The 14,243-nt window shown below is 43.5% G+C and overlaps 1 protein-coding gene across 1 annotated transcript; it reads right to left on the reverse strand.

The window, feature by feature from the left end:
• Positions 1 to 304: 304 nt before the first annotated feature.
• Positions 305 to 11,618, reverse strand: LOC101175549 (galanin receptor type 1). Its single transcript, XM_011487414.3, has 3 exons — positions 10,859 to 11,618; positions 8,224 to 8,289; positions 305 to 1,766 (listed from the first exon to the last, which is right to left on the reverse strand). Exons 1-3 carry the CDS (start codon positions 11,537 to 11,539, stop codon positions 1,452 to 1,454), a joined length of 1,062 nt encoding a protein of 353 aa, XP_011485716.2. The 5' UTR covers positions 11,540 to 11,618; the 3' UTR covers positions 305 to 1,451.
• Positions 11,619 to 14,243: the final 2,625 nt, after the last annotated feature.

The raw sequence follows: 14,243 nt of genomic DNA on the forward strand, positions 1-14,243 counted from the left end.
CCCTTAACCCTGTGCGCAAACCCAGGAGCGAAGCGAGCGCGCAGGATCCCTGCTCAGTTAGGATTCCTGCTCAGTTAGGATTTCAACTGTGCAGTTGTAAAATGCGGGGTCGCTCGGTTAGCAGTCCGCTTGCACGGTTGTAAGGTTCGCTCACTCAGTCCTGAATACACCCGCTATGTTATCTTTGCGCTCGTTCAGCTTATGGCAGCCATGGAACGCCATGAGAGTTCTGTGTTTAGTTTTGCGGCACAAAGGAGAAGCAGATCAAAGTCAGAAAATAGGCAGGTTGTAGAAAACTACATAGTTAGAGATGTGAATATTGTCTTTATTCAGGAACAGACGCAGTAGAATACAAAGTGTGTGTAATAGTCAGAGTAAAGACACAGAGGAGGGAAAAAGAAAAGTGCTGAGTCTGGCTTTCTGCTCACATTCACAGCAATCTCTGACATTCATTTACATCACATTCATTTCATTGTACTGATTAGTAAATTTTGGACATGTATGTAATATTTCAGAGGACGAATCCAGTGACAAAAAGTTTGTTACAGAATCTGGAAAGCAGCTTTGGCTCGGACTTAAAAGAAGAAGGGGAACCCTACTGCACACAATTAAATTTCACCTAGACGCTTCCTCTGGAGACATAAACAGACTTTCATCAGACACTTCATCAGAAGACGCAGCCCCGTTTACAGTAAGGAGGGGGGAGAGGTTTGGTCATTAATGTTCTGATGGCTGAGCCTTAATTTTTTTATGCATAAAGGGATTTATTTGAGTCGCTAAATACTTCAAGCTGCCATAAGATTGCTTTAGCACATTTAAGGTAACCATTTATCGCAATTTTTGCCCTCTTTTGCGATATGCGTATTACACAGCTTGACATCAGATAACGATAAATTTGCGATTTATTGTGCAGGCTTTGTTTTCGGTTTGGTTTGGGATTCCTTCAGGCTGTCAGACATCGCAGAATGTTAGTCTTTTCAGGTTGACTGTGGTGAAACTGACCTCAATCCTCCTGACATCTTGTGATTTAGGAGAAACTGAGAGAGCTACTTGTTTTTGGCACAAAGTAAATAACAAACAGGGACTAAACAAATGCAGCCTCAGTGATTAACGTCCTATGTAGGTAGCTGAAAGGGCACAAACAAAGGAGCATCATTTGGTGCAGTGGGCTGATACACAGTGGAACATTAGGTGTGTTCCTATGACATTTTCTTGTTTTCCCTGTCCATGTTCTCATGGATTCAAACCGCAAGAAAACAGAAATGTGAAATGAATTAGGGCCCATTTCTCTGAATCCTTAACCTCTCTGTGAAGTCAGCGTCTTTTTGATCTTCTGCGGCTGGACAAGTGATGGCTAACAGTGATCCGAGCACCCAAACACTGATGCTTCTGTTGTTATGTAATCTGAAGGAGTTAACTGACATGATCAGCTACACCTGCCATCAAATGCTTCACACATTGGTGGAAGAGTGTGTGGTGGAGAAGTTGTCCATGCGCAGACGAACTGTACCATTGGATGGCGGTTGGTGCGTGAAGAGGTGGCTGAAGACCTGACAGAAGGCTCTGCGGAAGTTCTTGGACAGGAAGGCGTAGAGGATGGGGTTCACACAGGAATGCCCGTAGGACAGGCAGTGGGAGACGATGCGAAACGCTAAGGAGGCATCATTTAGAGGGAAGGTGCCAAACTCCACCCACATAGCGATGATGTGGTGGGGCATCCAGCAGATGGTGAAAGCTGTAACGACCAGGAGGACCGTCTGAGCCGTCTGACAAAACAAAAGCATCACATTTCATAAACATTTAAAAACAGACCATAAAAATGTATCTCTTCCTCACAAGCCCCATTCAAATCTACTCTTTTACCAGGACTTTGTTCCAGGAGTCTGAGATAAATGTTTGTTTAGTCTTTTCAAATTTGGCTGCTTGCTGAGTTCAATCTTTATGCAACACAATTTCTGATTTTCTAAATCTGGTTACATTTTCTAACACACTTTGGGAATGTTGCCATGTCTTCATTATTATCTGATTTTTTTTCCCACAATAACAGAATAATGGGTTCCAAATGAATGGGAATGTTGATGTTCAGATCACTGCGGACGCCTTCCTTCTCTATTGTACTTCACATTCTGCAAAAACCCATAATGGTGTTTGAAAGTTGTGTCTGGAACAGCTAAAGCAGGTACGGTGTTTTGACCCTGACTGAAATGGAATGCTACAGATTTAAAAAGAAAACTTTGGTTGAATTTATTCCTTTTTGCATTTCTCTTTTTTTCCAGCCTCTGTCTCTGTGCCTCTGCACAAACATTTGATAGGTCCCAAATTCTCCTCCAGCGTTTGACTATAAACCAAAAGTATCTAGTTGACTCCTTTTTTCAACTGATAAAATACATATAAGGCTATTATGGGGAATCTGGTGGCTTGGTTTGACATAAACCGTCGTGCGGGACCTGGTCCAGAATGGTTTCACCCTCATTTGTTGATGGTCCAGAAAAAAGCTGGGAAGTAGTTCTTTGTTTATTGTCTTGAGTTCAAGAAATGCCCTTTTTATGTTTTTGTCAGCGGAAGTTCACTGTCCTAGTGATGAAAGGTGCAATATAAATAAAATTAACCTCCTTACTTATTTCTAGGAACAGTTTGTTTAATGATTTTCACTATGAGTCAAACAGTTTTATCTTCATTACCTGCTTTTTTTTGTCATGATTTGCCCAAAACATCCCAGACGAACCTGAAAGGCACAGGCAGCTGACCACTGTCCCAGCGCCACGGTCGTTTAAGTGAAAACAGAAATCCTGGGTAAAGTTGTAGGTTTGATGCTACATCTATTTTTAGGGTTCCGTCTGTTCATTTCTCTCATCTTTTGAAGGAGGGAAATCTATCTTTGGTGTCTCTGCCAAATAAGTGTTATCTCCACAACAAAGTCCACATCACCATGCTTTCTCCCAGCAGTCATCTGATTGTGCTGCTCCCCTGAGCCTCCTCCCTTCTCCTCAACCTTTTATGGTTATTTTAGCTAAAATAAGGACATCACCTCCAACACACTGTGACATTCCTCTGCTGCATGGTGTCATCTCCTTCAAATAATGAGGGTTTCTCCAATTACAACATTAAAAAAAAGACTCTTGGCTGAATGACAACTTTTGTTTTTAAAATTCAAAAGTTCTCCTATTCTCTGTCTTAAAATGAGTATTTGATAACCTGTATTCAGGTAACTCTAGGTATCTTGCTACAGGGGGAAAATGGATTCCCTGCACTATTTGTATATGTGCCCACTGATAAAGAAATGATGGGAAAAGAAGAAAAAAGCAAAAAATAGGTTACTGAGCCACTGACTGTCACCACCAGCACCTCATTTTTCTGACTCAACCCTTGTGCTATCTTAGATGACCCCACCCTCACAGTGACGTGTTATGCATACCAGGACAAAGGTGGATAAAGGTGGAAAGATTTCATTTAATCCATGAACACCAGTGAGGATCACAAATCATTGAAGAAAAAAGGTTCAGCGCACTGTCTAGTGGGTCTAGATGACCCAACTACCAATGTTAAAGTGCCAAGGATAGCACAAGGGTTAAGTTTAACTAATCAAACAAAATGTACCATTTTTGTGTCATACGTTTACAGAGGCGGAGGGCAATCCCTCTTTTTTCTGCCCCAAAATTCAAACTAAGAAAACAATTTGTCATCTTTCATCTCGGGGGTCCCACCTGCCTGAACTTAGGAAGTCCTGCCTTTTTGGCAGACCAATCAGAAGATATACAGACAATAGATTAATTTGGCACAGAAATTAAAGGGAAGAGAATGTGCTTTCAGCTAATAACTCAGGGATGATAGAGATTGTGTGTACTTTAAGAAGCCATGTATTTTCTTATGTTGTATAAATATGGACACATGTATGTTTTTGTCTCTTAAGCCTTGTTTCCACTGAGCGGTACGCACCGGTCCGGTCTGGTCCGGTTTAGAATGGTCCAGGTGAGCTATTTCACTCACAGTTGGACCGTCACGGCGCATGCAGTGTAACGCCAACAACAACAATGGCTTGGCTTTAGCTACCTCCTACAAACAAAGCATTTATTGTTGTTTGAGAGAAAATTGCAGGGGTAGCAAAGAGGAGCAAAGACACTTTCTTGGAGCTCTCTTTTGTCGGAATGACCTTTAGCCAATCAACTAACCAGTCCATTCCATTTTGCCATGGCCATACAACCAACGGGGGCCGAAATGGTATGGTTTAGTCTGGCGTTACACCTTTGCGTCTTTACAATCCACTTGAATGTTTGTCATTTGAGAAATGTTCCAGGGGGTTTTCCAAAAAGCAGGTTATGCTAGTTACCACGGTAAGTTTGAGGCTAAGGAAGCCAATAACCTCAGCTTTCAGTTCCAAAAATGGAGGTATGTTTCAGGGTATGCTTAGTTCCCCTGGCAACTCATGCTCTGAACATAACCTGGTCTGTAGCAGGTTTAGTTTAAGGTTAGTTTGTTTTCAGAGAGGTGAAGCAGCATGGCTTGTCCAATTGAAGATGATTTAGTGGATGAAGAAGCTCAGATAATACTTTTTCCACCATAAGAGGGTGATAAAACCACATATGGATGTTGGAAAGATAAACCTTTTTACATTAATCTAACTTAATTATTTGCTTCAGTTAAGATAAATCATTTTTTGGAGTTCAGTTAACTTAAAAATAACACGTAGTTCTCAGACAGTTTTTTTACTTTCATTCAAATTAATTCAATTAAGTAGGTGTAACCTTGCTGTTGCTGTTAGATTGGCAGTGCAAGGAATTGTGGGATACCATTCTGTTTGTCTGTCTGGATGATGAGATTATTTACCACCCCTAGTTCAACAATATGGCATATGAACGTTACAGTCAGAGTCATGTTAGCTGTATGCATGCTATACATTGTAAATCCACACTGTATCATTTATTTTAATTTTATAAAAATGAGAAAATCTGCAGCCTCTAACTTAGACATATCAGAGTTCAAGCAGTACAATAAATTAAGATAGAAAAACATGTAATTGAATTTGAGTAATATGACATTAGTTTGATAAATATGTAAATTTGAGTTGTATAAACAACTATTGAGTTGGATAGACATAAGAAACTAGGTTGAATAAATTTAACTCAGTTACTTGTTACCAATTGAATCAACTCATTTAAATGTAATAAGTTATATATATACATATATATATATATATATATATATATATATATATACACATCACAATGTAATTGAAAATAAGATAAGAACCTCATGCGTTTACTCTGTCCATTCTTTTTCTCCAAGCAGAAACTTTTTCTTTTGATGATGCAGCAGTATTACTTTTTGATGGTTTTATAATCTTCATACGCTGTCATTAAAATCTCCTACTCCGTCTCACTGAAGTATAGCGCTCTCTTTTTTACTCCACGTTTCCATGGTGCCTCCGGAAATCGTCGATCCATTGAGAAAACCTTCATGTACTTGTCGTGCACGCACATTAACCCAGGCTTACCAAGTCGGGCATAATTACGCTAACTCATATCCGGTCTTTTGGAACAGACATACCCAGAGTAAACAAGTTCAGGCGGATTTCAGCCAGAGTTCAGGGTTAAAGTCAGGGTAGTTTAAACTTGCTTTCTGGAATACCCCCCTGATCCTATACTGTCGTTTCCCTCCCTTGTTGCCTTGCAGCGCCTCCTGGTGGCTTAAAAAGAGCCCGATCTTCTACAAAGGTGGTATATGTCACCTGTCTGGGTGTGATGTTCACATGTGTTTTGTCTGAATGTAAAACTGTATTTGAAGATTGGATGGATGTTTTCTTTCATAAATGTTGGTGTTAATGTCGTTGAAACAGGAGTGGAGCTGGACTGACATCAGGAGAGCTTTGTGCTCAGAGGAAGACTCAAGCTCTTTGTTGACTTTTCAAGGCTGAACGTTTGTGAGGAAACAAAGATCAAGTGTTAAAGAATTACCGCTTACTGTCATCTGTAATCATTCAGCTGTTTTATCTCAGGTGTCTTTTCAAAAGCAGATGATTCCCAGACAAATCATGTCTCACTAAGCTGATGTTTTGATTTGGAATGATTCAGGAAGAATAAACACTGCTCTGTATTCATTTCAAGGATTTATTAGTACCTTGTCGTTATTTTTGCCAAAGCTTCCACAATTCTGTTTGATCTGACAGGAGTGACTTCCTTTTCTCTCTGCATCCTGTGTCAGCAATGAACAGCATGATGTCAAGGTTTATTTAAGGGTCATAAAATCTGAATGCATTTTGGGTGAGTTTCCAGCAGCTGTTTGATTTATTTTTCCTCACATGATGGTTCCACACTTCAGTGCACTTAATAAAAGTTGTGATTTTATGACTCGGCCTCCTGTTTGTTTTTCATGGTGTGTTATTCATTAGCCTAAATCAAGTCTGTTATCAGTCTCTACAGAAGCCTAAATCCCAAATGAAAGTCCTCCGTCTGTGGAAGAAAGCACTGTAGAGGAGCCTCAGCAGAACAGAACCGGATCCTGAAAGTCTGTGAATGAAGTTGTGTAGCTCCTCACAGGGGATCTCCTCTATTCTTAGTCTTGTGGTCTAAATATTTACTTTCCAGTCTTTGTTCCTTTCTAGTGACCCAAGTAGCAGCAGATACTCTGCTGTAAACTATGTGCTGCTCACTGATCTGACATCTGCTGCTGCAGGACGTCTGCTCACTGTCTGACGTCCAGCAAAAACCCAACTCCACACTACCTCTCGTACCATATCCCCACTCCTAAATCCTGGTTCACCTGTTAAACCTGAATAGTCACACAACTCAGCTCCTTCTGATAGGAACTAAATCTAATCTCTCTAAAAATAAAAAAGAGTCTCTCTCTTAACATGGACGGCACACTGGCTCCGCCCTCCTCTCAGGTAGAATCTGTGTGATGTCTTTGACAGCCTCCATCCTGTCATTCTCACATCATAATGTCACATGTTCACCATTGCAATATTAACCATCTCTGCCTCTCCCTGACTCCCCACTCTACATCATTGACTGTATATAAAAACTAGATAGAGTGACTCCTCCCCCTTGTTTTCCAAACAGGACGTACCAGCTGGCTCCAAGAATCCAAAATCCCATAGACGTCTATAGAGAAATAAACAGCTGTTACTCAGTCATTCTATTGGTCAGCATTACCATTCTTGATCTGATCCCTTTTTTCACATGTTCCTGATAATCGGCATTTTCTTCATTTTTATTCTTTATTGCAACTTTTTCTTGGTATAAACAGACCAACAGATGTCTATAAAAGTAGATAGTCTCACATTAAACACTCAAAGGCTTGATTGACAGGCTCTCCCAAAAACACTTTTAAATATGTGGGGGTGTGGTCTTCCAAAAAGCTCATCCTGCTTGGCAGAAGTGGCTGCCATAGAAATGATGACTCAGACCAATCACTGCTTGCTGACGTCTTCTGGCTCCAACATGTGTGCGTCCAAATAACAAGAGAAAAGATTGAATCGACTTCATTTGGTTGGAGTCAGAAGCGAGTCTTTTTCTATGGGTGACGTCACTCAGTCCAGTTCTTCTATACAGTCAATGGTTCACATCCATTCTCATCTACTGCCTTGCGATTTCTGGAAGTCCCTTCTGCTTGATATCCCCCAAAAATCCATCCCTAAACTTTAGCAGGTCCAGAAATACGCAGCACGCATCCTCAAAACTCTGTCTTCTGTTCACATTATTGTTGTTCTTCATCAACTTCATCCAGTTATCCAAAGGATGGAAACAAATTCCTTCGATTTAACTTCAAAACCATCTAGAACTTGTTTAGATCCTCTTCCTCCATTCATCTCCCTGTACATCCCTTGGTATCATGGTTGGCAAAGCTTCCAGTCGCTCTGCACCAAACTCTGAGACTATCTTTTCCCTGACAACCATAACATTAATTCTATGGATGCTTTTAAATCCAAACTCAAAACCTGTGATTTTGTTACTTTTGTCTTAAATTGCAATTTATCATGACTGTTTTATTTTATACAGTGACCTAGAGTGTCCTGAAAGGCACTTCAAATAAAAGTAACTATTATTGTAATTTTTAGCATTATCATTCTGTTGGCGCAGAACCCGACCCAATCATTTTATATGAGTTGTTCTACGTCATCAAACCACTATAACTAAACCAACCAGCCCTTGAATAATCTGAAGAGAAAATGAAAGATTTCAGTGTTAACGACTGAACATTTGACTGAAGAGATGAGGAGATGTGCACCTTTTGTTTGGAGCGCTGGGACTTCCTGGACATGTTCTTCATCTTTTTATGAAGGTGCCAGAGAATCTGCAAGAAATTGAACATTGTGGTCGAATGACTGATCTGTGACAAATAAAGATCAGAACATGATCTGCAGGCATGAAGACGAACACTTTGAACTGGATGATGCCTGTGGGATCCTGGACTCAAAGCTGAATCCCACCCAAATCAGGTCTGAGAGGACCCAAATCCACGGGGGAGACCCAACAGCGTCAATACATTCTAAACGCAGATGACATCAGAGCCTGGTGAACACTACAACTGTCCACAGATCGAGGAGGAAACTGAGAAAGATGAAGACCAGCAGAACCCCAGGCCCAGATGACATCATTTCCAGGCTGATCTGGGAGAGGGCAGAGCAGCTCTGTGGGATGGTCACACACATGTTCAGTCTTAGCTTCACGTCTGAAGTCCTGTGACAAACATCCCAGATCCTGTGCTGGGATCGCAACCCCTTACATCTGATGAAGCCCCTGGAGAGAATCATCCATAGCCATGTCAGCTCGGCAGTGGGACCTCTACAGTTTGCATGACGTCCAAAGGTTGTGGACGATGGGGAGGGACGGTGAATACAGTCGTCATCTGGTCTTCGGTGAAAACAAAACTATCTAAACCTCAACACCAGCAGGTGGTGAACTTCAGCAGGACTTCCACCCTCCAGCGAACATCTAGCCCCCTTACCTGCGTTTTCACCTGGATAACAAACTCAATTGAGAAGCTTCTTCAGCAAAGGCTCCATAGCTGCAGTTTTTTGGTCTTTGCACCAACCCCTATTTAAAAGCATCCATGCTATTTCTTTGATCTTTGCTGTATTTTGGAGACATTATGTAAATGAGAGTCATGTTAATGTTGCACTTCTGTCCTCATAAATTCTTCTGATGAATAAAGTCTCCTCGCCTATGACAGGACCACATCAACTTGACAGATGGATAAAATTACAGAGAAAATGTAAGTGGGGCAGAAACAACTCAGTTGACTCAACCTACGTTCACACCGGCCGCGCCATTCATGTTAAAGCGGCCATTTCCAATGAAAAGTCTATAGAAATGTGTGTAAACACATCTTTTGGGCTTCTGCATTCAAAACATTCGCATTCACCTGTAGCAACGAAAGTTTCTACGGCAATTTTCAGCTCTACATACAAAACGTGCGACCATTGAACGTGACTTGCAAGTTAAAACAGGTCAAATTTGACCAATCAGGCACTAGGTCTTTGTAATGATGTATGGATGGCGACCCTGTTAACTCATGGAAGTACAAACATTTGGAAATCGATCAGGGAGGAGAAATTAATAATTGCTGTTTGTTCCTAGCTGGAATTCTATCCCGCCAAGTCTTTGATGTATCGGAATAGAGGTGTGAAAGAAAAAGCCTGGAGCAAGATTCACCAGATTTACACCACTTTGATATTTCACACAAAGTAAAAGAGTAGAAAAACAATAGAAGAAGAAGAAGCCCCTCCCTGGTTGTCCAATGTGAACACCATATACTAAATTTGCATTCCAGCACCCGTGTTTAGCGAGTTCTTGAAGGTGTGTCACACGCCTGGTCTGTCCGTGGCTTCAGAATTCACAGCTCAGTAAAAACAACCTATTTTATGCTGAATATTTGTAAAACTGAAAGACATTTCTGACAAAACCAGACCGCGAGCCCTGTGACGACCCAGCATGTCCCAACTCAAGTGACAGGTTTGAACAGAATCATAACATCATAAAATACGTGTTCAATAAAGCATCGCAGAAAACCACTGAGGCCGCTTTAGGACAGCAGATCTGAGCTTCACAAAGATCCACTACAGCTGTTAGGATAATAGCTGCAGTGTTCTTTATGTTTCTACAATTATGTTCGCTCTGTATCAATGTTTCAGTTCTGTTCCTTTTCTACTCGCTGTGTTTAGCAGGGAAACATGGACCGATGCCTCATTGAGAGCTCCAGAAAGGGAAGGGTGTTACATTTTGTTCCGAAATGGCAACGCCCTCTAAAATGTAACATCTGCAGATGTCTTCATCCACTGACTGCATGTTGTTCTTCAGAGTGTTGCTGTAGAAAAACACCCCGCATCAAACCCACTTTGCCCCATGCTGTATCCTTTTCCTCCAGATCCTGCCTGGACTGCACCAAAATCCAGATCAAATGTGGCTCTCAGCTGAACCAAACCTGTCTGTGAACTAGAGGAGCCATGTCAAAGCCACATGAAAAGCACCTGAATTAACATGGAGATGCAAAACGTTCTTAGTGGTTAAAAGGCATTCATAGCCCCATGTCTGAGTTTTGCAGAGATCGGAGTGCAGCAGGCTGGGGTGCACCTCTGCTGACTGTAACTCCCCAGTACAACAGGGAGAGAAGCAGTCAGAAAGATTCTGATTCCCTTTACTAAACAAAGATTTGCTTTTTCCAAAAGTGTTTCCCTTCAATTTTAGCTGTTTTACTGCTCAGATGACATTAGCCCATGCCGCTGCGCGCGCGAAACGCAGCTTTACGCACAGTTTATGACTCTCGGACTTTGCGCGCGTCCTTTGACCCCCGCGCGCTGTGATTAACGTGCGTTTTACAGCAGCACAGGTGAAACATTACATGAAGCTTAGTCTGACCGTACCCTGGTGTAGCAGCAGCAGATGAGCAGCAGCGGCAGCAGGTACCCCAGCAGCAGAATGGAGACTTTGTAGAACTGTCTGGATGGCCCTCTCCAGTTTTCCCAGCAAAACGAGCTGTTCGGGGCGCTCGGGTGGTTGGTGACCACCTGATGCAACGCCACCGGCACCGAGCACACCAGAGACCCCATCCAGATGACGCACAGCCCAACAAGTGCGCTCATGCGGCTGCGGGCGCACGCAGACTTTTTAGGGCGCACCACCACCACGTAGCGGTCCACTGACATGGCCACGAGCGTAAAAATGCTGACCAGCTTGGTGACGGTGAAAAAGTAGTGCCCGAACTTGCAAAGGAACCCCCCGAACACCCACTCAGGCAGGGAATAGATGGTCGCCTCAAAGGGCACGCAGAAGAGGAGGAAGCTGAGGTCCGCCACGCTCAAGTTCACGATGAAGATGTTGGTCGGGCTGAGGGAGCGCGCTCCGCCGCGGTTCTTCACCTTTCCAATCACAACCAACACCAGGCAGTTCCCCACCACCCCCACTGCGAAGAAGAGCCCGAACACCACCGGGACGATCACCGCCTCCGGGCCGGCCCCGCCGCCCGCGCCGCCGCCGCTCGCGCGCACAGACAGGTTGTTGTCCTGGGACTCGGAGCGCACGGAGGAGTCGTTTCCTGGCAGCATGGTGGGGGGGCACCTGGGAGTCAGAGCAGCTTCATGGCCAGGGTCCCACTTTCCAGCAGCCGGTTCGGACTCTGCTGGAAACAAGACACTTTCACAGACTTAACGCAGACTGCATCCTGTTTTACCCTTTCAAAGTAAAACCGCCTTCTGTGACCAGTGGAAAGCAGTCAGATGCAGCTCAGGAAGGGGCTTTAGCAATCACTTTAGCAGCAAGTCTGCTGAGACTGAAATCTGTCAGGGATCAGTGAAGCACTCTCTTGGGCCCTCGTAAGCACCCGCTCTCCATTCTACTTTTCCTTTCATCTTAGACACCTTCATTCATCTAGGGCAGGGGTGTCCAGGCCTCAAGGGCCAGCCCCCTGCTAGTTTTCCAGAAACCCTGCCTTATCTGCTGCTGATTACCTGGCTCATGATCTGGGGCCCTGATACCAGGTATATCCATGTTCCGTGGTGCTGGGGAAGCCCCCTTCGTGCCCCGTAGGGCAGCCTCTTCTGCACCTTGCTGGGACTGTGTGGCTCCTTTCGCCGGGGATGCTCCGGGGTCCGGGGAGTCACCTCCCCACTTCTCCACTCAGGCTGTGGTCCCCCTAATGAAAATATGGTACACTTCGGCAACGTGCTTGTACCACCACCCCCACTTGCACATGCACAGTGTCACACTGCTTCCTGTCTGCTATATCTCTCACTCCTAAACCACAGTGTAGTGATGCACACATCAGATATTTTCCAGTATGATCCATGGTCAGTTATAAAACATTTGTGAATTTCATTCTTAAATATACAATTTTTCTTCCTAGCTGGTCTACCATAAATGTTGTGAAGCTCAAAGTCATAACCTTCTCAAATTAGCGCAGTGGCGCACTCACATCCTCTCACTTCCTCCCCCAATTTATTCCCACCCTTTTTTTTTTTACCCTCTTCACAATTTTCCCTTTCTCTTTCACCTCTGTAAAAAACATATATATATATATATATATATATATATATATATATATGGAGAAGCCAGCTCAATGGCAAAAATAAGACCCGGGCAATAAACAGCTACGCACTGCCAGTTCTCAGATACCCTGCATGAATAATAAGATGGCCAAAGGAAGAGATACAGACCACGGATGTTAAAACACTAAAGCTCCTCACAGGGATGAAACATCCAAGATCCATGAGTACATCAAGCTCAAGGCCCCAAATGACAGTGTGCTCAGTGAACGTCTCAGGCAATGGAGAGCAGAGGATACAGTGCTGGAGGACAGATCCTCATGGGAGGACAAACCCCTGCATGGGATGTACCACCGGACCATAACTGAAGTGGCCGATATCAAGAAGTCCTACCAATGGCTAGAAAGGGCTGGCCTACAGGACAGCACCGAAGCGCTCATCCTGGCAGCTCAGGAACAAACCCTGAGCACCAGAACGATAGAGGCTCAGATCTACCACACCAGACAAGACCCAAGGTGTAGGCTGTGCAAAGAGGCGCCTGAAACAATCCAGCACATAACTGCAGGGTGTAAGATGCTGGCAGGGAAAGCATACATGGAGCGCCACAATCAAGTGGCTGGAATAATATACAGGAACATGTGTGCAGAATATGGACTGGAAACCCCAAGATCAAAATGGGAAACACCTCCGAAGGTGGTAGAGAATGAGAGGGCAAAGATCCTGTGGGACTTCCAGATCACCTGACCCAGACTGATAGGATGGTAATGGAGAACCAACCAGACATTGTAGTGGTGGATAAAGAACAGAGGAAAGCCGTTGTGGTGGATGTGGCAGTGCCAAGCGATGGAAACATCAGGAAGAAGGAACATGAGAAACTGGAGAAATACCAGGGACTCAGAGAAAAACTGGAGAAAGCATGGAAAGTGAAGGTGACAGTGGTGCCTGTGGTAATTGGAGCACTCGGGGCAGTAACCCCCAAGCTGGAGGAGTGGCTACAACAGATACCTGGAAAGACCTCAGACCTCTCTGTCCAGAAAAGCGCAGTGCTAGGAACAGCTAAGATACTGCGCAGGACCCTCGAGCTCCCAGGTCTCTGGTAGAGGACCCGAGCTTGGAGGAGAAAACCACCCGCGGAGGGTGAGAGGGGCGTTAAGAACTCAACAACTCAAAAGTAATGGCTGATTTTGACTATTTAATTTTCAATAAATTTAAATTTATTGTTTCTTTTGAACATTTCAAGTCATTTCAGTGAGCATTGTGGACTTTCTTTCTTTAACTGAGGGGTACAAACAATTTTGTCCACCACTGTATATATAAACAAAAGGGCGTTTATACAAATATAACGCTTGTGCGTCAGGAGAATCACAACCCCCTGTTGTAACGGTAAAATCGGTCCAACACAAGAGGCCTTCAGCTCTCATCTGTTTGCTCTGCTGTTGAAAAGAACAAGTTGAGAGAGAATGGATTCCTCTTTCAGAATAAAGTGAATCCAGTTTAGGGGGGAAATGTGTTTATATGGCCCTGGTTGCTTTAGGGAAAACTATTTGACTTCGTCAATGCATATTCTGTTTGAAAACACTTTATTTGTGTAACAGCTTTATGTTTGCTCTCCACCTCTCGATGCTCCTCAACAGCTTTAAGTCTGAAGCCTCTTTTAACAATGACCCTTAAAAGACTAAAAGGTTCTCAACTCTGAATCTGCAGCCTGCAGAATGATACAGGACTGTTCTGACAATGATTGTCTTACTGCAGACCATGGCTCCATGAA

Source organism: Oryzias latipes, chromosome 3 (assembly GCF_002234675.1).
Source record: "Oryzias latipes chromosome 3, ASM223467v1".
In the NCBI taxonomy this organism is placed as follows: Eukaryota; Metazoa; Chordata; class Actinopteri; order Beloniformes; family Adrianichthyidae; genus Oryzias; species Oryzias latipes.

Bases quoted from the DNA above. Each gene is read 5' to 3' on its own strand.
- LOC101175549 (XM_011487414.3), bottom strand. From the start codon at position 11,539: ATGCTGCCAGGAAACGACTCCTCCGTGCGCTCCGAGTCCCAGGACAAC. The intron at 8,290-10,858 runs GTACGGTCAGAC...AATTTCTTGCAG, and splicing joins TCTGCTGCTGCTACACCAGG to ATTCTCTGGCACCTTCATAA. The intron at 1,767-8,223 runs GTGCACATCTCC...TTGTTTTGTCAG, and splicing joins CCCAGCGCTCCAAACAAAAG to ACGGCTCAGACGGTCCTCCT.